The 22,791-nt window shown below is 41.4% G+C and overlaps 1 protein-coding gene across 2 annotated transcripts in view; it reads right to left on the bottom strand.

The window, feature by feature from the left end:
* srrm4 (serine/arginine repetitive matrix 4) overlaps positions 1 to 22,791 on the bottom strand; it is a 388,479-nt gene that overhangs the window by 53,638 nt on the left and 312,050 nt on the right. For both annotated transcript variants that reach the window (XM_043715885.1, XM_043715886.1), the window contains exons 3-6: positions 16,222 to 16,305; positions 14,091 to 14,162; positions 12,538 to 12,573; positions 12,395 to 12,445 (exon numbers count right to left, since the gene is read on the bottom strand). In XM_043715885.1, coding sequence (XP_043571820.1) covers positions 12,395 to 12,445; positions 12,538 to 12,573; positions 14,091 to 14,162; positions 16,222 to 16,305 — 243 coding nt within the window. The remainder of the gene's footprint in view (positions 1 to 12,394; positions 12,446 to 12,537; positions 12,574 to 14,090; positions 14,163 to 16,221; positions 16,306 to 22,791) is intronic.

Below are 22,791 nucleotides of genomic sequence, written 5' to 3'. Positions count from 1 at the left end.
TTTGGGAAACAGTGAATGAACAACTGGAGTTAAGTGGAATGTGTACAGAGGAAAAATTAAAAGTGATGGTTTCCAAAGGTCTCCTCTGTCGGGGTTCTCCTTATGAGGTGCCTGGTTAACATCATTCATAGAACCGTACTAAAGCCCCATTTCAACCCAGCTGGACTCCTGACAACTGCCAGACCACAGCTACTGTCACTGACCATCAGCTGGGAGAGTATCCCATTTACAATAATGGCAGGCTTTTGTTCAGAGGCCACCATCATGTTGATGCACTCACTCTCTCTCTGTCTCTCAACCTGAATTTATAACAGCCACCTCAGACAGTGGGACTGTCAGCCTGTCAGTGTTGAAAGGCCTTCTAATGACTCTCCAGCCTCAGGAACCTGTCCTTGCCCTGAATGAGTTTGTGAGCTGCTCCCTGCCCCTGCCAAATGGAAATCCCAATATAGCTGGTGAATAAGGAATTCTGAGCTGAAAATGTGTTGCTGGAAAAGCGTAGCAGGTCAGGCAGCATCCAAGGAGCAGGAGAATCGACGTTTCAGGCATGAGCCCTTCTTCAGGAAAGAAGGAAGAAGATTCCTGAAGAAGGGCTCATGCTGGAAACGTTGATTCTCCTGCTCCTTGGATGCTGCCTGACCTGCTGCGCTTTTACAGCAACGCATTTTCAGCTCTGATCTCCAGCATCTGCAGTCCTCACTTTCTCTTAGAATAAGGAATTCTGACCTGATGCATCTTGTATACTTTAAAATGGAGGATCAGTGTGACCACTACATTGACTTCTTGGTATCAGTTTTTTTACTGGTTTTCCCCTCTGGCCCATTAAAAATGCCAGTGCGTGTGTCTTGAACACATTATATAGAATCGGGACCCAGTACTGAACTGTCTGGACTGGGTTCCCGATGCAGACTCGAAAGTACTGGGCTTTTTTCTTTTTTCTATCTAGTTTAAGTTCCCATGCAATGTGCAGTCATTGAGACAATGCTTACATACCCACTATTTACAAGTTCCTGGGAATGATGATCATCAACAGTCTGTCCTGGTCTACCCACATCGAGGTAACAATCAAGAACATCTCTACTTCCTTAAGAGGCTAAGGAAATTTGGCATGTCTCTTACCAATATTTATAGATGCACCACAGAAAGCATCCTATCTAGATGCATCACAGTGAGGCTTGGCAACTGCTCTGTCCAAGACTACAAGAAACTAGAGAGAGTCATAAATACAGCCATTATGCAAACCAGCCTTCCATCCATTGACTCCATCTATACTTTCTGTTGCCTTGGGAAAGTAACCAACATAATCAAAGGCCCCTCCCACCCAGGTTATACTCTCTTGCACCCTTTTCCATTGAGCAGAAGATAGATAAGTTTGAATGCATGTTTGATCAGATTCAAGAACAGCTTCTTCCCTGTTGTTCTCAGAACTTTGAATGGACCTCTCAAATGGTAATTGAGATCTCTCTCTCTCTCTGCACCTTCTCTGTGGTTGTAACACTGTATTCACCACTCTGCTGTGCTTCTGATCTGCCCGTATAGCACACAAAACAACGCTTTTACTTGTACTTCATAACATGTGGCAATAATAAATCAATCAAATCAATAAATCAATCAAATCAATAAATCAATCAAATCCTCAGATACACTATCTACAAAAGTTCGGGTCTGCATTTGCAGCTGGAAGCCAGCATGACATTGGTTTTCCTTACTTCAACACTGTAATCTGCTGTTGCTTGAGTTAATTTTGCCTGATATGCGCTGAAGCTGGAAATACTTATTTGAGCAAAAGATTCCATCCTCTTATGCAGAGGGATGAACTACCTCATGAGAACAGCCTCAGCAGCAATGCTGGAGAGGGGGCAGGACAACAGAAGGAGAGAAAATGAGAGATCTGAAGAAGAGTAGGAATTGGCCACAGGTGGGAAAGAGATGTGGGGAAGATACGTGAAGAAGCTGGGAGTGGTGATATGAGGTGTCGGAGGAAGAAAAGTGTGGGCATCAATTGAGGTAGGTATGAAGGAGAATGAGGTTGGACTGCAGAGTGTGTACAAGAACTGTCCTGGATAGCTGAAAGAAAAAGTTGAAGAAGAAAAATTCCCAATTTGCTCCAAGGCATTTCTTGAAGCATATCAGATGGATCCAATTGTCTGCTCCTACTGAGAACATGAAGTGATAAAATGTAAGGGGTAGTATTCCAAAGAATTCAGCAAATTTGTTTTTATTTGGAAAAAGTATACTGTTTTCGTTCATTTATAGCTGTCAAAAAATTGCACTGAGTCGAGCTTCAAACACCAACCTATCCATGAATATGCAGAAAGGTAATCACCCTTGTTTCTTCTTTCAGCTAAACTTGCATTTAACATAGTTTTCTGCCATCACACAGGAGAAGGTATGTTGAATATATCTGCCCCTTAAATTGAGTTTTGACTATTTTTCAGATCCACAGATTGTTCTTAAGTTGGCATGTACAGATGGTAGAAAGTTGATGTTGTGATATTGACAATTCATTTGCCCATCTGCATGGCTGCTTCTGTGGCAGGCTCCTTCTGGCCTCACAGTTACCCTAATGAAACAAAACAAACTACCTTTTTTAAAAAAAATATTCATTCACAGAATGAGGGTGGCACTGGTCAAGCCAGCATTGATTGCCCAGAGAGCATTTAAGGTTCTGGAGTCACATATCAGCTAAAGCAGGCAAGGATGGCAGATTCCTTTCCTCAAAGACATTAGTAAAGCATTTGGGTTTATTCCCCAACAACAGATTCACAGACATTATTAGACTCTTCCAGATTTTACTGTGCTCAAATTACACCATCTGCCAGCATAGAGATTCAAAACCAGGTCTCCGAAACATTATCTGGTTTCTAAATTAACAGTCTAACGATAATATCACTAGACCATTGCCTCCCCATACTGATGATAGCAATTAAACTAAGAGCTAGGCTGGTCATGGGGAGGATCAGGAAACATTTCTTTCCACAGAGATTAGTGGAAATCTGAAACTAACTCTCTCCAAGAAATTGTTGAGTCATAAGTCAATGAAAATTTCAAATCAGATATGTTTATTTTTACGGGCAAGTGACTGAACAGTTTCCTATAAAGGTGGATACTGGAGTTAAGATGCAGATTGGCTTCAATGAAATTGAATGGCAGAATTTAAAGAGACTGAATCTCCTTGCCTTGTTCCTGTGTTTTTATGGCCTTCTATGGCCCATCAAGTACCAGTGGTTTAGGCTCTCAACTCTGGAGAAGGTGAGATTGGCATCAATCACAGATATTTCACGTACTTCACCATGAAGTCATTGTGCTGTGGCAGAAATAGAACTTTAATTTGCGTATTTAAACAACACACTGCCTGCTTTGGGTTTGACTGAGGCTGGGTACACATTTGAAGGGCTGTTTGAAAGCTGAATCTGGTAAGAAAATAGATGCATAAGGCATCTGCTAAATTTTTAACAGCCAAGTGCCCAGAGATAGATGGAAGTCTGCTGCAGAATGTTAAGCAATAAGCAGGTAGGAAGGAGTTAATGTTTGTGAGAAATTAAAAGCAATCTTGAAGTTTGGATAATCTGCACAAATTGTTCAACTTCAGTCTAATGATTTACAGCACAATTTGAGTCCCTTGTTTATGTTAATGTCTTGTACTATTCAACCTATCCATTATTCTGTCGTTTTTGGATAGTGTTATAATTTGTTGCTGAGCACTATGTACGATACCAACCAATTGATGTGTGGCTGCACTGACACAATAATTTGTCACAATTGGTTGGCTGGTAACTGCTGAGGGACTCCCTGCAGCTTAGAAAAGTTGCACATGATATCAGTGTGACTGACACTTCACACACTTCAGTGCTCATTCTTATATTGGGGGTGCTGGCCATAAACAGAACATATGTGGAAAATAGATGAATTATTGGTATTATAGGCTTTATTGCACAGTTTCTTGCCTTATACACCATTGTTTGCTATACACAATGTTATTGTGACATGGGAAAAGTTTATATTGTTTTCGCTAACCAACTTCTAAAAAAACCAAGGTCGAAGGTTTCACAACAATGTAAGCCTCTGCGTCGTTTCAAAAATGATTTGATTTGATATATTATTGTCACATGTATGTGGATAGAGTAAAATGTTTTGTTTTGTGAGGGATACAATGTTACAGTTGCAGAGAAGGTGCTCAAAGAGCGAGATCAACATTAAATTTAAAATTTGAGGGATCCATTCAGAAGTCTAATAGCAACAGGCAATAAGCTGTTCTTGAATCTATTTGTATATGCACACAAACTTTTATATTTTGTGCCTGATGGAAGAGAGTGGAAGAGTGTGCAACTGGGCTGGGAAGGGTCTTTGATGATGTTGGTTGTTTTCCCAATGCAGCAGGAAGTACAGACAGAGTCAATGGTTGGAAGACCGGCTTGCATGATGGACTGGGCTGTATTCACAACTCTCTGCAATTTCTTGGCAGAGGCTGAAATCTGGATGTTTGCCTCCCACTCCCCAGCCCCAAAATGGTCCCCACTATTTTGGAAAGGGGAAATGGGAAAGGGTCAAATTTTGTACATTCATGGTTTACAAAGAACTCTGCTCATACAAAACAAAAGCTGTCTCCAGTCATGTTTCATTAGCCTGTATGGAGAGGAACAATGTGTGTAGTTTCAACCTGGTAGAAGCAGGCCAAAACTTCGTGCAGTTATCGAGTCATGGAGTCATACAGCCGGAAACACACCCTTTGATCCAATCAGTCCATGCAGAACATAATCCCAAACTAAACTGTTCCCACCTGCCTGCTCCTGGCCCATATCCCTCCAAACCTTTCCTATTCATGTACCTATCCAAATGTATTTTAAATGCTATGATTTGGAGGTGCTGGTGTTGGAATGGGGTGTAGAAAGTTAAAAATCACACAACATCAGGTTACAGTCCAAGAGGCTTCCAAATAAACCTGTTGGACTATAACCTGGTGTTGTCTGATTTTTAACCTTTTAGATATTGTAATTGTACCTGCATCCACCACTTCCTCAGGAAGTTAATTCCACATGCAAACCACCGTCTGTGCAAAAGATTTGCCCCTCATGTCTTTCTTAAATCTTTCTCCTCTCACCTTAAGAATGTGCTTCCTAGTCTTGAAAACTCCGAACCAAGGGAAAAGACCTTCTATCTATATGCCTCCTTATTATATAAATTTCTATAAGGTCGCCTCTCAACCTCCTATGCTCCATTGAGAGAAGTCCCAGCCTACTCAGCCTTTCTTCATAAGTCAAACCATCCATACCTGACAACACCCTGGTAAATCTCTTCTGAACCCTCTCCAATTTAATAATATCCTTCCTATAACTGGGTGACCAGAACTGGACACAATATGCCAGAAGAGGCTTCACCAATGTCCTCTACAACCTCAACATGATTTCCCAACTTCTACACTCAAAGGACTGAGCAATGAAGGCAAGTGTGCCAAATGCCTTTTTAACTATCCTGTTTATATGTGATGCAAACTTCAAAGAATTATGTATCTGCACCCCTTGGTCTCCATGTTTTACAACACTACCCAAGGCCCAACAGTTAATTGTATAAGCCCTACCCTTGTTTGTTGTACCAAAGTGCAATACCTCACACTTATCCAGATTGAACTCCATCTGCCATTTTTCAGGCCCTTGACCCATTTGATCAAGATCCTTTTGTAATCTTAGATAACCCTCTTCACTGTCTACTATGCCACCAACTTTAGTACCATCCGCAAACTTACTAACCATGCCTTCTGTATTCTCATCCATAATTATATAAATGACAAAACAAAAGAGGACCCAGAACAAATCCCTGCAGAACACCTTGCTCTGTTCTTGAAGATTTAAGATACACTTTTGGATATATCCCTGAGGAAACCTTTTGGGGAATGTCAGATGCGTTTTGGGAGAAGTAAAAGGCCCTTTTGGATTGTTAAGAGTAGACATAAAAGGTGCATAAATTCATTTGAACTGTCAAGCTCTTTGGGACTGCTAAAAGAAGCTGTCAAAAGGAGCCATCAAAATGAACAATCAAACGTGTCAACAGAAACAGTGGAAAGGAGCTGCCAAAAGAAATTACCAAGAGTTGTCAAAGGTAGGTGTCAAAGCATTTATAATCCCCGCCCTTTTAATATTTGAAAGAGAAATGGTCTGGAGTATTAATAAAAATCAGTCTTAGCAATTTCACACTGTTGATGTAAGCCAAGGATTATCATTATGAAATTAACTGACTTCATGATTGACTTCACAATCTTCCATTATCACAGTGGGCGCCTCTCAATTCACAATTTGCTTGACAGCTAAAGTGGCTATGTATTCTTTGGATCCATAAATTCCAATGTTTATTTTTATAAGGCATTAAATTACATTAAATGTGGTGAATGGGTTTTTTCAATTTAAAAAAAAATCAATTCCCTATTAGATAATTAAAAACTTAAAAACATTTTTTTTAAAAATCCCATGTCAGCATGTGTCCTGCATCTTGCCCATGGTATATACTGGGTGAGTTGACATGGTAGGTGTAAGGGCAAAGGGTGCTGGGTGGATTAATAGCAAGATATGGCTTTATTAGAAAAAAGGAGAAAGTGAGGACTGCAGATGCTGGAGATCACAGCTGAAAAATGTGTTGCTGGAAAAGAGCAGCAGGTCAGGCAGCATCCAAGGAGCAGGAGAAGAAGGGCTTATGCCCAAAACGTCAATTCTCCTGCTCCTTGGATGTTGCCTGACCTGCTGCGCTTTTCCAGCAACAGATTTTTCAGTTCATGGCTTTATTAGATTAGATTCCCTACAGTGTGGAAACAGGCCCTTCGACACAACAAGTCCACATCAACCCTCCGAAGAGTAATCCACCCAGACCCACCTCCCTCTGACTAATGCACCTAACATTATGGGCAATTTAGCATGGCCAATTCACCTGACCTGCACATCTTTGGACTGTGGGAGGAAACCGGAGCACCCGGAGGAAACCCACGCAGACACAGGGAGAATGTGCAAACTCCACAAGACAGTTACCCGAGGCTGGAATCGAACCTGGGACCCTGGTGTTGTGAGACAGCAGTGCTCACCACTGAGCCATAGTGCCGACCAAACATACAGGCCAAAAAGACCAATGGGAGTTGGTATCATGCATTGGTTGCCATATGAGTTTTAAGGGCCATGTGGCTGTATCCAAGGGCATAGGTTGTCATGTGCTCTAAATGGGTACAGGGGCAGGGTCAGGTCTGGATATGGGGATGTAAAAGGAGACTGGTGGGTGGGAGCATGAGGTGATGTATGTAGGGTCTAAAAGGCTTTGGGAGTTGGAGCACATGAGGTGGAATGGATTGACAGTAATGAGGCATGGTGAGTATGTGGAGGTTGAAGGAGTGAAGGATGTTCTACACTCAGGCACAGAGCTGGAGGAGCAAGATCAGCCTTCCAACCAGCATGCCTTTGTACCCAACAGCCTCTGCACTCATTCTGGGGTCACCCAGCCTGATTTCCATCAAACCCAGTGATCTGGAATGAAAATCCTAACTCTCTCCAAGTTGGGCTTTTAGGTTGTGAGCAGAGAGTGTTCAGCAGGAGAAGATAAAAGGTAGGGAGGAGGGACTTGGAGGAGGGGAGTTGGAAATGTGATAGGTGATCTGGAATGAAAATCCTAACTCTCTCCAAGTTGGGCTTTTAGGTTGTCTCAACTCTGTATTCTTCACTTTAAAACTTAAACATGAGTTTCTAAACCTGGGAAAATACACTGAATGAAATAAACAGTCTTGCCAATCACTCATGGGGCTATGTAAGAAATGTTTTTATTCTTGTGGTTTACTGGTTTCATTTGTGGCTTGTCTTCACTCATTATTCAATGAAAACCAATCATCGTGGACATAGATAGTTACTTTGACAGAAAGCCATTGATTACTTATCAGGTTGCTAAGACTCTGATGTGCAAGTTGTTCTTGTGAACACCAGAAATTGAGCCAATATCTCGGACCAAGCCCCACTGTATGCAACTGGATCCACAGTTTCCTGACCCACAGGGCACAATCAGTGAAGATTGGGGACAATATTTCATCCTCACTAACACTCAACACTGGAGCCCCCCAGGGGTGTGTGCTCAGCCCCCTACTGTACTCACTGTATACCCATGACTGCCTCACCAAATACTAGACTAATGCCATTTACAAGTTCATTCATGGCACCAACATTGTCGGTCGAATCTCAGATGGTGATGAAACAGACTACAGACGAGAGGTGGAAGACTTGGAAAAATGATGCACTAAAAACATGCTAGCTCTCAATGCTGGCAAAACCAAGGAACTCATTATTGACTTTTGGCGGGATGTTACTCATGCCCCCTACACATTAACAGCACAGAGATGGAACGAGTGGAGAGTGTCAAGCTCCTGGGAGTGGTCATCCACACCAAGCTTTCTTGGGCTCTTCATGTGGATGCACTGCTTACAAAGGCCCAACAATGTCTCTTCTTCCTCAGGTAGCTGAGAAAATTTGGCATGACCGTGAATATCTATGCCAACATTTATTGGTGTGCCTTCGAGAGCATTCTGTCTGGATGTATCACTACCTGGCATGGTAACTGTACCATTCAAGATCGGAGGCGGTTACAGAGAGTGGTGAACTCAGCCCGGACAATCACAAAGGCCAACCTCCGATCTGTAGAATCTATCTATCAGGTCCGCTGTCAAGGAAAGGCCGCCAGTATTCTCAAAGATCCATCCCACCCTGGCAATGCTTTTCTACAACCGCTACCATTTGGGAGAAGGTACAGAAGCATGAACACATGCACCAGCCGGTTTCAAAACAGTTTCTAACCTACTGCCGTTAGAATACTGAATGGACTCACAAACTCTTAGCATTCGCCTGTACCTGGGTTTTTGTTTTTGCCGCTGTTTACCTATTATTTACTTATCTATGCGACTTAACGATGTGATCTGCCTATGTTGCTCGCAAGACAAAAGCTTTTTACTGTGCCTTGGTACAAGTGACAATAAATTCAATTCAATTCAATTCAATAATCTTGGCTGACACTCCAATGATGCAATGAAGGGTGCAACCCTGTCAAACATACTGTCTTTTGAATGATACAGTAAACTGAAGTTCTCTCAAATGAATGCAAAAGGTTCCTGACACTGTCAGAAGGAGAATTGAAGATGCTCCTGCTGTATTGGCCAACGTACATCCCAAAACCAATGTGACCAAAAAAAAAAGTATTTGTAGAACTAATGTCAGTACAGCGAACCTATTTTTGACTATTTATTGTCCCCCATTATTATCTATCTAGGTTCTTTCCTGGTTTACTATCTCCACTTCAACACACCACCCTGTTCCCTGATCAACAACTCTGTCTCAGGCTTGCTGCAGTGCTCCAGTGAAGCTCAGCACAAGATGGAAGAACAGCACCTCATTTTCCTCTTGGTGACCCTGCAGCCTTCTGGACTGAATAGCGAGCTCAATAACTTTAGGACTTGAGCTCGCCCATGTCCTTACCCCAAACTCCATGCAACTGGCCTTTTTATCACATGGCCTGCTATTACACACAATCAATTATTGGCCACTAACTGTCTGCATTAATTGCTATTCACTCGCCCAGCCAGATCATTATTTACTCTTTGTCTCTCCAACTGTGTTTCTCTCTCTTTGGAGTGGATTTCCTCCAATTGTTCACTTCCTAACTCCTTCCCTCAACCTAATTTCTGCATATAAACCAACATTTTCCGAACTATCACCAATTCTGAGGCAGGGTCATTTGATCCGAACACTGATTTCTCTCCACAGATGCTGTCAGACCCGCTGAGCTTTTCTAGCAATTTCTATTTTTGTCCCTGATTTACAGCATCTGCAGTGCTTTCAATTTTTATTTAATATCTATAATCCCTTTGACTGTCTTTTTTTTTCTGTCTCTCTCTCTCTCTCTTTCTCTAGGTTCACTATCTCCACCTATCTGTTCACTCCTTTATCCCTGCCCCCATCGTCAGCATAAATACCATTTTTCCCTAGGTGCTTTCAGTCCTGAAGAAGGGTCACTGGACTCGAAATGTTAACTTTTCCTTCTATCCACAGATGCTTCTAGATCTGCTGAATTTCTCCAACAATTTCTGTTTTTGTTTGTTGCAGAGCTTATGTTGTACACAAAATGACTGTCACTTTTTCCTGGCTAAAGGAACCATGCTTCAAGAACAATATGACCAAACCCTCTGTCCTTGCAGCAAATAGGCTTTCACTTTGTCCAACCTTAACACACATCAATGCCAAAATTGACTTCATCTTTTTTTATTTCACAAGAATTCAATTCTTTCTCATGACTTGAAGAAGTAACTAAGAAGATTGATGAGGGCAGAGTAGTAGATGTGATCTATATGGACTTCAGTAGGGCGTTTGACAAGGTTCCCCATGGGAGACTGATTAGCAAGGTTAGATCTCATGGAATAAAGGGAAACTAGCCATTTGGATACAGAACTGGCTGAAAGGTAGAAGACAGAGGGTGGTGGTAGAGGGTTGTTTACTGGAGGCCTGTGACCAGTGGAGTGCCACAAGGATCGGTGCTGGGCCCTCTACTTTTTGTCATTTACATAAATGATTTGGATGCGAGCATAAGCGGTACAGTTAGTAAATTTGCAGATGACACCAAAATTGGAGCTGTAGTGTACAGCGAAGAGGGTTACTTCAAATTACAACAGGATCTGGACCAGATGGGCCAATGGGCTGAGAAGTGGCAGATGGAGTTTAATTCAGATAAATGCGAGGTGCTGCATTTTGGGAAAGCAAATCTTATCAGGACTTATACATATAATGGTACGGTCCTAGGGAGTGTTGCTGAACAAAGAGACCTTGGAGTGCAGGTTTATAGCTCCTAGCAGGTAGATAGGATAGTGAAGAAGGCGTTTGGTATGCTTTCCTTTATTGGTCAGTGTATTGAGTACAGGAGTTGGGAGGTCATGTTGCGGCTGTACAGGACATTGGTTAGGCCACTGTTAGAATATTGCGTGCAATTCTGGTCTCCTTCCTATTGGGAAGATGTTGTGAAACTCGAAAGCGTTCAGAAAAGATTTACAAGAATGTTGCCAGGGTTGGAGGATTTGAGCTATAGAGAGAGGCTGAACAGGCTAGGGCTGTTTTCCCTGGAGCTCGGAGGCTGAGGGGTGACCTTATTGAGGTTTACAAAATTATGAGGGGCATGGATAGGATAAATAGACAAAGTCTTTTCCCTGGGCCAGGTGCTGGCAGATGGGACTAGATTGGGTTGGGATATCTGGTCGGCGTGGAGGGGTTGGACCAAAGGGTCTGTTTCCAAGCTGTACATCTCTATGACTCTATGACTTGTTAAACAAAATGACACCAGGCTCATTATCTTGTGATGACAACACAATTAGGTTGGTGAACATAATTCACTGAATAGAAGATATAACACTAGGGGCATTATGCACTCGGTATGACATAATTGTGAAAAAGGTTAAACTGTTATCAGATCACTAATTGTCCAGAGATGTAGTACCTGATTTTTTTTTAGATTAGATTACAGCGTGGAAACAGGCCCTTCCGCCCAACAAGTTCACACCGACCCACCGAAGCGCAACCCAACCAGACTCATTCCCCTACATTTACCCCTTCACCTAACACTAGGGGCAATTTAGCATGGCCAATTCACCTAACCTGCACATTTTTTTTGGATTGTGGGAGGAGACCGGAGCACCTGGAGGAAACCGAAGCAGACACAGGGAGAATGTACAAACTCCACACAGAGAGTCACCTGAGGCGGGAATTGAACCCGGGTCTAATTATGGAATTAAACACTGCAGCCTATATTTCACATTGACATGTGGTCTCAGACAGATATGTGAACAACATAGAATCATAGAAAATAAAAAATGCTGGCGATCACAGCGGATCAGACAGCATCCATGGAGAGATACCAAGCTACATTTCAAGTCTAGCTGACTCTTGATGTAAGCTTGCTCTCTGTTCATAGATGCTGTCTGACCCGCTATGATCTCCAGCATATGTTGTTTTCAATACAGATTTCAGCATCTGCAGTATATTTGTTCCTACACAATGATAAAATCTCTGTAGCATAGAAACAGGGCATTTGACCCATCGAGTCCACACCAACACTCTGAATCCCTGCAACCCCATATTTCCCATGGCTAATCCACGTAGCGTGCACACCCCTGGACACTATGGGGTAATTTAGCATGGCCAAACCACCTAACCTACACAGCTTTAGGCTACGGAGCAAACCTATGCAGACAGTCATCCGATAGTGGAATTGAACCCAGGCCTCTGGCATAGTGAGGCAGCAGTGCTAACCACTGAGCCACCATGCTGCCCTCCACAACCACGATCATCAATCATGTGATAGATAGTTAATCGCCAATGAGCTACCATGATATATCATTTACCTTCTTCGATGTCTTTTCTGGTCCTTTCGTTTCCTTTTGGGGCTTGTTGAGCTGAAAGAAAGAACAGCTTATTACATTTCTTATTCAGTAGGTGAAAATATCAAAAGCAGCATCTATTCATTTGGATTAATAAAGCTCTCTACCTGTGCCGTCGTTTCTTTGTGGAGGCTGGTCCTGACCTGCAGATAACAAAAGGTTGGTTTGAAATGTGAGAGAAAGCAGACACTTTGCATTGGAACATATTTAATTTTTGTTACTTTTCTCTTGAGATTATTTTAATAACCAATTATATCTAATTAGTAATAATGTTAATGAAAGGGAACTTTACTCAGTAGATTAGGCTCTAAGGTTTCCTTTGATTTAAAATTAATTAAAAGAAGTGCTTTAATGAAGATGGCAGTTTTGAAGGATGTGAAAACAGGACATAATATTGACATACTATCAAAGGAAAATCAAGCTGTTCTGGCATATTCCGATGGACTTTAACCTCTAATTAGTTTTTCCTCATTTTTAGTTGGTTTATATTCATGGGTTCTTATTTTCTTGAAAGCAGAAGATGCATGATTATAACGTCAGGCATAATGGATTTGAGAAGTTAGTGAATGTGTTCGATGTTCCCAATGATTAGATCTCAGCAATAAGTCAAGAACTATTTCCCCTTATATACTTCACAATTTCTCTGAATAATGTTTCGTAGATTTTCACAAAGCTGGCTTTTTGACACTTTATATATTCACAGTTGGTGGTCCCCTCATTAGAGTTTCTAACTGCTGCTTTATTAATATCAAGATTGTTTAACCTCCTTGGAAGACACTGTAAAACAAATCACATAAATATGAAGGATTGTTGGCTACCTTATGTTATTTCTGGGGGGCCATTTAATCAGTTCATATCTAAGTTGACAACTTAAAGTAGATTTGCATTGGAGTTTTACCTGTTCCAATTCCTTCAGTATCTTAGGTATCTTAAAATGTTCCCTTGAATTGCGAAGTTGTTGCAGCTCCCAATATTCAACATTAGCCACAAACATAAAAGAGAATCCAAAAGGTCTTTCATAGACATGTTGCCAGTACAAGGATGTTTCAAAATGGCGTTGCAAAATGTGGTGCTGGGAAACACAGCAGGCCTGGCAGCATCCGAGGAGCAGGAGAATCGACATTTTGGCATAAGCCCTTCTTGGGCATCTGTAGTCTCACTTTCTCCCTGTTTCAAAATGGCACCTTGTAACAAATGTTTCTATAGAACTGATGGAATAATGTTGTGTGGTAATATATAAAGTGCTGCAATGCCAATTCAACTCTTTTGTTCTTGAGATTTCTTCATCTCAGTCCATTCACCAAGTATTGAGCAGAAACCCCTTTGATCTGGCGTTTCTAACAACTGGTTTTCAATGGAGTAAGGTGCCAATTACTTGCTTAGTCCCAAAAGGTGAACTGTTCAAGGAGATCAAAGAATGCCTGGGCGGCAAGGGAAATTGGGTAAAAAAGTACAAAATAAGTACCCTTCTTGCTTGTGGATGGTGATCATTGAGAAATGTAGAATTTGGAACAGATCGAGAAAGATAATTTTGTGCTCAACATCACAACCTACAGTCCTCATAACAGCTTCCTCAAACAACAAATGATTATTAGTCAAAAAATATCTTGCAACCAGCTCTTTTTCAAATTAATGTCAGACCATTGTTCAGAGTCTTTACCTGTTCCTCTTGTGCTTCTTGGAGCTTTTCTTCTTCTTCTTTCTTGCTGGGGCTGGACTATAGGAAGGGGACCTGGAATAAAAGCAGAATTACCACTAACATGAGGGATATGTGTTTCAAACTTGATCCGGCATTTTTTGAAAAAGGAAACGATTATGCACTTTGTGCTCCTGTCTGCTGCACACAATCAAATTTCAATAAAAATGTTAATTTCTCTGTGAGGGCTCTGAGACAGAAAACAAATTAAGTCCATTCTCAAATAAAACATTCTTACAATGCATTCTAGTAAATTTCAATGAGAAGTTAATTCATCTGACTGAGGAAAATACAATATAAGTATTGTGTGTTCCTGATTTACCTGAATTACCTGCAGGAGAGCATTATCCCAATGCTTCAGGGGGTTAATAGAAAGTTTGTGGGAGTCCCACCACTACTGCAGTATCTTCTCTTCTATTCTCTTTTATGGTCTCATAAAAATGGAGCACTTTACTATCTTCCCATCCTGCTATAGTCTATTGACGCTGCAAGGTCAAGCTGGGTTTTATGTCATCACAGAGTCTTGTTCTTCAATCTTTTCAACCTTCCTTATACACCTTTGTTACTCAAATTAAAGAAGTGAAGATTGCTAAAATCCATTACCTCTGTTCATTTCTTTTTCTGTACGTTCCTGACACCTAAAGGCACCTTCATTTCTAGACCACCCTCCTCCCAAACCACCTGCTGCTGGAGACAGAAACGTTGAACATTTATTGCACTCTGCCTGGGGAATGGGGAATCTGCTGCACGAGTGGGAATGAAAAGTTATTGTCTCCTCAATTTACAAAATGTCTGGGGTGACACATTAAGTTCCCATGGAAAGACCTTGATTAAACAAAATACTGTAAACATTAATATTAACAATCTTAATTAAACAAAATATTGCTAACATTAATAATTGCTAATAGTACTACAGTTTGAGTGGTTCTGCCACAACTAATGGTAAATGGAAGTAAATGTGCCCTTTAAACATTCACAATGAGACCACGTTGGAAATAAATTCCTGCGGGATCAATGGGAATAATACAATCCAAATGATGGCTGTTTGCAGTTTCTAATAAACATCATCAGATAGAACAAGAACAGTTAGGCCTGTCAACACCAGCTCAGCCCCTGGAAACACAATGTATTCACCTAACTCCAAGCTCTCCTACCATCTGGGAGAGGTGAACTGAATGGCAATCAAGAAAGAATAATCTCTCCCCAGAAGATCAAACCACATTCTGGGAGTTTTGGATCCCTGCTTGGCATCAGCAACACATTTTAAATATATTAACAGTCTGATGCCAAAATCTCTACACTCTGCTAACAAGGTAAGGAAGCAATTTGCCTGAGATTTTGTAGGTACTAAAATACCCCCAAGGCAGCCAAGGTGAGGTCTCACACTGAAAGACCAATGTGCATGTTTGGTATCAGATACCATCTTCACAAAGGAGTTCCATTGGGAATGGGCACCTATAAGACGTTAAGGATTTGATTTACACTTAATTTGATGGTTATTACTCATCAATGAGGCTGCATAACATTTTAGTGGATAGCACTTGACCTAAGAGTATCCTCTAACAGTGATAACTAATTTGGAGGAAATAAGTCGTTGTTGGTCTCAAGCCCTATCCCCACCTGTCACCACCATCACTTATGCTCCCGTTGCCACTGCTGTTGTGGCTTTTGAGCTTCTTATTGTCTCCTGTATTCTCCCACGCAGTTTTCAATGTCCAAATGGCATCATTAGAAGGTTTAAATGTCACTTCATTATGATCTTTGTCCAAATCATGAATATGAATAGATGACAAAGAAAGTATCAAAACAGTATCTCTGGAGCTCAACATGGATCCAAAAAACATCCAGCCCCTCTGTTCTCTGTCCTGAAGCCTTCTTGTGATATCACTACATTTCCTTTAATACTGCACAGCTTAATTTCCACAAGTTGAACAAGTGTCACATTATCAAAGTGTTCAAAATATCCACAGCCTTTAACATTCACTGCATTTCTTTTATCTATTCACTTTTAGCTGCACAACTGCATACACTCTTAATCTTCGCTGCGATAGATTCTGGGAGAAAGAGGCTTACTGCCGAAATGAAAAATACAAACCGTCTTCGCTTGCGCTCCGATTTCTTCTTCTTTTTCTTCTTTTTGGCTGGAGGCGGCGGAGAATGAGTTGAATCACAGGATCTCCTGAAATAAAGAAGAACAATCAGCAAGAATTAATTTGCAGGCTGACTGATATTGATGCTCAACTATAAAGAGAGGCACAGACCCAAACACAGGGACATGGACATGGAATACAAGTAAATTTCCATCTAAGGACTGGGGGAGAAAGTTATTTACATTTCAACGCCACTAATCATCAGTGGCTCAGGTTTTAGCAACGTCTTTGTAATGCAAGGCACCTCTTGGATGGAAAGAAAATAATCTGTGAAGTGTCTGCTGTGTACCACATGAATGTTAATGAGCTGTGGCGTTCAGGAAGCCTTCAACAGTATAAAGTGACAGACAAGTAGAAGACAAAGACAACAGAAGGATTCACCAGCACAGAACCACATTCATCACCTTTTACAAATTTAGCTGATCAGATAAAGAAACCTACACGGTTTGGATCTTCAATTGTTAGTGGGACTGGGGATGGGTGTGGAGGCTGAGGGATGACCTTATAGAGGTTTATAAAATCATGAGGGGCATGGATAGGGTGAATAGTCAAGGTCTTTTCCCCAGGGTTGGGGGAGTCCAAAACTAGAGGATTTAAGGTGAGAGGGGAAAGGTTTAAAAGGGACCCTAAAGATCAACTTTTTCACACAGGTCAAGCACGCAATATTCCAACAGTGGCCTAACCAATGTCCTGTACAGCCGCAACATGACCTCCCAACTCCTGTACTTAATACTCTAACCAATAAAGCAAAGCATACCAAACACCTTCTTCACTATCCTATCTACTAGTGACTCCACTTTCAAGGAGCAATGAACCTGCACTCCAAGGTCTCTTTGTTCAGCAACACTCCCCAGGACCTTACCGTTAAGTGTATAAGTTATGCTAAGATTTGCTTTCCCAAAATGCATTACCTCGCATTTATCTGAATTAAATTCCATCTGCCACTTCTCAGCCCATTGGCCCATCTGGTCCAGATCCTGTTGTAATCTGAGGTAACCCTCTTTGCTGTCCACCACACCTCCAATTTTGGTGTCATCTGCAAACTTACTAACTGTACCTCTTATGCTCGCATCCAAATCTTTTATGTAAATGACAAAAAGTAGAGGGCCCAGCACCGATCCTTGTGGCACTCCACTGGTCACAGGCCTCCAGTCTGAAAAGCAACCCTCCACCACCGGCCTCTGTCTTCTACCTTTGAGCCAGTTTGATTAAAATGTCTATAGCAATCATATCTTTTTCAATCCAAAATGACTGATTACCTTTAATAATGCCAACTAATGATTTGGATAGAATTAATAGGACTATAAAAAAATTATGGATTCAGAATAATTATCATGGATTTGTTAATGTAAAATTAACTTGAAGGAGTTTTTTGAAAAGGTAACAGAGGGTTGTTGAGAGGAAATCTGTTGATGTGGTGTATGTGGACTTCCAAAAGTTATTCAATACAGTGGCACGCAGTGGATTTGTGAGGGAAATGATGGGTCAGAGAATAAAATGGTCAGTAGCAATAGCAATACACAATTTACTAAGCGCTAAGAAACAGAGAGTAATGTTGAATGTCTTTTGTGAACTGGAGAAAGATGTATCGAGGAATTCCCAAGAGTTGGCTTTGGGATGATTACTTTTCCTGATATACGTTAGTAATCCATTACTTGAGGCACATGGAACAGTTTCAAAGCTTGAAATGACACAAAACTTGGGAGAATTGTAAACTGTGAGAAGGACAGTGTAGAACTTTAAAAATACATTGATACATTGGTGGATTGGGTAGATAAGTGTAAAATGAGGGTCAATTCAGAGAAATGTGAGGTGATACTCTTTGGAACAAAGAACATGGAGAGAGAGTAATATAAGGGGTGCTTTTCTAAAGTGTGTTCAGGAGCTGAGACACCTGGGTGTATGTGTGCATAAGTCATCAACAGACACAGAACAGATAGAGAGAGCTGTTAATAAAGTTCACAATATTCTAGGCTTCATTATTGGTGAATAGATACGTGTAGGAACATTATACTGAACCTTTATTGGCCACTAGTTAGACCTCATCCGAAGTAAGTTTTGAGTGCCACACTCCAGGAGGAAGGGAAGTGCGTTTGAGAGTACTCAGATGAGAATAGTTCCAAGGATGAAACACCTCCATCATGAGGACAGGGTGGAACTGTTTCACTTAGAGAGGAGAAGGCCAACAGGACATCAGATAGACATTTTCAAAATCATGAGGGCACAGAAGTTCGGGGGAAACTGTTTCTGTTCTTAAATGGATTGTGAACCAGAGTTAAAGTGTTTTGCAAAAGAAACAAATGCGAGGCAAGAAGAAAAACAAAATTCAGAGTGCGAGCATCTATATTTGGAATGCATTGCCGAGATGTATGATAAAGGCAGATTCATTTGAAACATTCACGTGGTCATTGGATGATTGTTTAAATAAAAACAATGTGCATCATTATTGGGTCAAGACTGGTGCCAAGTCAAAAAGATCAGAGAGCTGTTGCAGGAATGATGGGTTGAATGGCCTTCGTAGAACTCCTACAGTGTAGAAACAGACCAGTTGGCCCAACGTGTCCACACCAACCCTCTGAAGAGTAACCCACCCAGACTCATTCCCCATGACTAATGTAATTACCCTACATACCCCTGAACACTATGGGGCAATTTAGCATGGCCAATTAACCTAACTTGCCAATTCACCTATTCTTGGACTGCAGGAAGAAACCCAGGCAGGCACAGGGAGAATGGAAAAACTCCACACAGATGGTTGCCCGAGGCTAGAATCGAACCTGGGTCCCTGGCACTGTGAGGCAGCAGTGCCAACCTCCGAGCCACCTTCTGCACCAAAACAATTCAGTGATTCTATGACCAGCACTTGGAAGGAGACTCTGTTATTTCTCAAGCCCTTCAACAGTTCCGCATTCTTCCAACCCTGGGATCCAGTACATCCTCTTTTACTCACCTCACCACTGACAGCAATATCTTCTGCTTTTTAATTCCTAAATTGTGGAATTCATTTCATAAACATTCCCTCTCCTCCTTTAAAGTATTCCTTTGACACTACTGATAATTGCTTGGCAACTCACTTCTTTTGTTGAAAAATGTGATCCATTTTGATATATTCTCATTCTTAAGACTAAACCCAGCCACTTGGAATTACATGGGCACTGGTTAAATCTTGCTGTGCCCTTTGGAATTTCCCTGTATTCTGCCACAGGAGGAACTGATACCATTAGAACAAAGGGGGAATTGACACTTTAATGAACTGCCCCAGAAACTATTGAGCCAGTCATCAAAACAGTTATCTTCAATCGTCTATAACGATCAGTGATTGTGATCCTCCTGCCAGTAAAAGTTCAGACAAGATATTGAGAAAAAGCTGAACATGTGCACACATTGCTTGACATTGGGGGGCACGGTGGCACAGTGGTTAGAACTGCTGCCTCACAGCGCCAGAGACCCGGGTTCAATTTCTGCCTCAGGCAACTGTCTGTATGGAGTTTGCTCATTATCCCCGTGTCTGCATGGGTTTTCTCCGGGTGCTTCGGTTTCATTCCACAGTCTAATAAATGTGCAGGTTAGGTGAATTGGCCATGCTATATTGCCCGTAGTGTTAGGTGAAGGGCTAAATGTAGGGGAATAGGTCTGGGTGGGTTGCTGTTCGGAAGGTCGGTGTGGACTTGTTGGGCCGAAGGGCCTGTTTCCACACTGTAAGTACTCTAAAAATTGTATTCTTATTCTGTGGGAAAAGCTAGCTAATCTGATTAATAGCCCAACAGTTCAATGCTAGAAAGGGTGAGTGACAGAGAATTTGTGTCCTGTCTAAGCTGGGAACAAGAATTCTAAGATTTCCAGAAGGTTGGGTGACATAAGCAGAATGATATTTCTCCTTATGCTGGAAATTGCTATTCAGAGAATGAGCTGATAGAAAAAGTGAAACTTTGCCCAGTAACAGTGAAAATGTGATGCTGATTTATCTATTGCAAGGTGGTTTGCTAAAGTTGATTTAATTTATTATTGTCACATGTACCTCAGTACAGTGAAAAGAGTTGTTTTGCATGCGATACAGGCAGGTCATACCATACAATGTGCGTTAGGGTAATAGAACAGGGTAAAGAATACAATATTATGGCTGTGGAGAAGGTGCAAAAAAAGCAACAGTTTAATCCAAGTGAGGTAAAATTTACCGTAAACATTTCTCAACACATTCACTTCGAATAGTTCGATAGCACCACTGTTATGAAGCTAAAGGCATGTACTATACCTTCAAGAGAAAATGCTGTTCTGAACTGAGAGATAACAAGCAGCTATGTATATGACTAGATGGCAGTCCCAGTGTGTACTGGACAATTGAAAATATGTAACATTTGGCTGTGACATGGATACCTGAGTTTTGGTTGCTGTTTTGACAACATTTTGAATTTAAAGAGTTTAAATTTTGCCCCAAGTTTGAATTTATTGTTTTGCCAACATCAAACCGATGAGATGGTCTGTTGTGGTGGTGGAGGGGGTGGGGGGGGTGGGGGACAGAAGTGAGGGTGTGCACGTATAAAATGATGACATTTTGAACAAATAATAGTGCTAATCCAGAGCCCAGATGCCCACATTCTAACTCACACTAAGTCCCAATTGGTAGACAACTACCTACTATTTATCACTCTGTGTTCACTGAGCTACATTGGCTCTCAACCCAGCCTCACCATTTTTAAACATTTCATCCTGTTTTCAAATGTCTTCACGGCTTAAACCCTCCTTATATCAGTAACTTCCTCCAGCTTGACAATTCTCTCTAACGAAAAAGTGAGGACTGCAGATGCTGGAGATCAGAGCTGGAAATGTGTTGCTGGAAAAGCGCAGCAGGTCAGGCAGCATCCAAGGAGCAGGAGAATCGACGTTTCGGGCATGAGCCCTTCTTCAGACTCATGCCCGAAACGTCGATTCTCCTGCTCCTTTGATGCTGCCTGACCTGCTGCACTTTTCCAGCAACACATTTTCAATTCTCTCTAACCCCTATATTCCTCCAATTCTAGCTTTTTGCGTCTTCCTGATTTCAATCTAGCTTTTTGCGTCTTCCTGATTTCAATCACTCCACTATTTGTGGCCTTAAGTTCTGGAATTTTCTTCCTAACGTGGTCTGTTGCATAATGAAAATGCATTTTTAAATGATACGATGAGGAATTTGGTGAAATTGGCAGAGACTCTGAGAGGATACAATGAAATAGCCCGTACCAGGGAGCCGTTTCTTAAAATTTAGAAAGTTAAGGGGAGATCAAATCAAATTTTTCAAGATATTAACAGGAAAAGACAGGATGGATAATGATAAACTATTTCCATTGGTTGAGGACTCTGGAACTAGGAGGCATAATCTGAGAATTAAGGCCAGGCCATTCAGGAGAGATGTTAGGAAGCACTTCTGTGCAGGAGGATGGGAGAGGTTCGGAACCCTCTTCCATAAACAACAGGGAATTCTGGTTTGGTTGTTGATTTTAAATCTGCAATAGATACGTTTTTGTTAAGCAAAAGGCATGAAGGGATATGGGCCAAAGGCAGGTATGTGGAGTTAGGCGATAGATCAGCCATGATCTCATTGCACGGCAGAACGGGCTTGAGGGGCTGAATTCCCTGCTTCTGGTTCTATTATAAGGTAAAAATTGCTCTCATTAGTCAGAAACAATTGGTGGTGGTTTATCATGCCTCAGGTAAGTGGAAACGTTGAGGAGAGTTTGTTGCCGTAATCTCTGCTGGTGCAAGAATTGAACCCAGGCTGTTGGTGTTACTCTGCACAGCAAACCAGCCAACTGACCCCTACCTCTATACAATAGAGTGGCCATAAAAGAGTTTGTTGGAACACCCAAGAATCAGACAATAGTCACCTTTTGTTAAGACAAGGACAGAGATGCAACCCTGTAAGAGTTAAGACAGGACAGTTTAAAGGAGCAAACTCTCAGCCATGCAGAACAGAATGCCAAGTTCCAAACCCCAGGACAGTTTAATGCATGATGCATTAAGGGTTGTATCAGCAAAGGCTGACCATACCTCTCCCTGTCTCTTCACCTGCTGAATTTCCTTTATGAACTTATTAAAATTACCCTTCTTTGTCATCAGCACTAATATTTTGTTGTATAAATCAGGTTTTCTGATAATGGTCTGCTGAAGATCATTGGGGGATTTTACTATATTAAGGGCATTATATAAAATGAAAGTTGCAACTATTGTAAAAAAGATTAACATTTCTTTCATATTTAGAGCCATTTGACTAAAGTCTAAATTCATCTGCCTTTTAGCTATAAGGGAACATATGTGGGATGATGTGTGACAGGATCCTATCTAGATTATTTAACACAGAGTTTAAATGTTATGGCCCCAAATCTTGCTATTAACTAATGGGAACTGGGCAGTGCAGGTAAACTCCTGATTATAAAGCATATGGGATCTGAGCTGGGAGAGACAGGTCATACTAAATTGAAAAGTAGTAGAGTAGATTTGTAATGCTCACTATTTTTCAGTGGCTAAATCCCAATGCTAAC

The sequence above is a fragment of the Chiloscyllium plagiosum genome, chromosome 25 (genome assembly GCF_004010195.1).
Source record: "Chiloscyllium plagiosum isolate BGI_BamShark_2017 chromosome 25, ASM401019v2, whole genome shotgun sequence".
NCBI lineage: Eukaryota > Metazoa > Chordata > Chondrichthyes > Orectolobiformes > Hemiscylliidae > Chiloscyllium > Chiloscyllium plagiosum.
The sequence above is the reverse complement of the archived record's forward strand: the minus strand, read 5'-3'. Positions and strand labels throughout refer to the sequence as shown.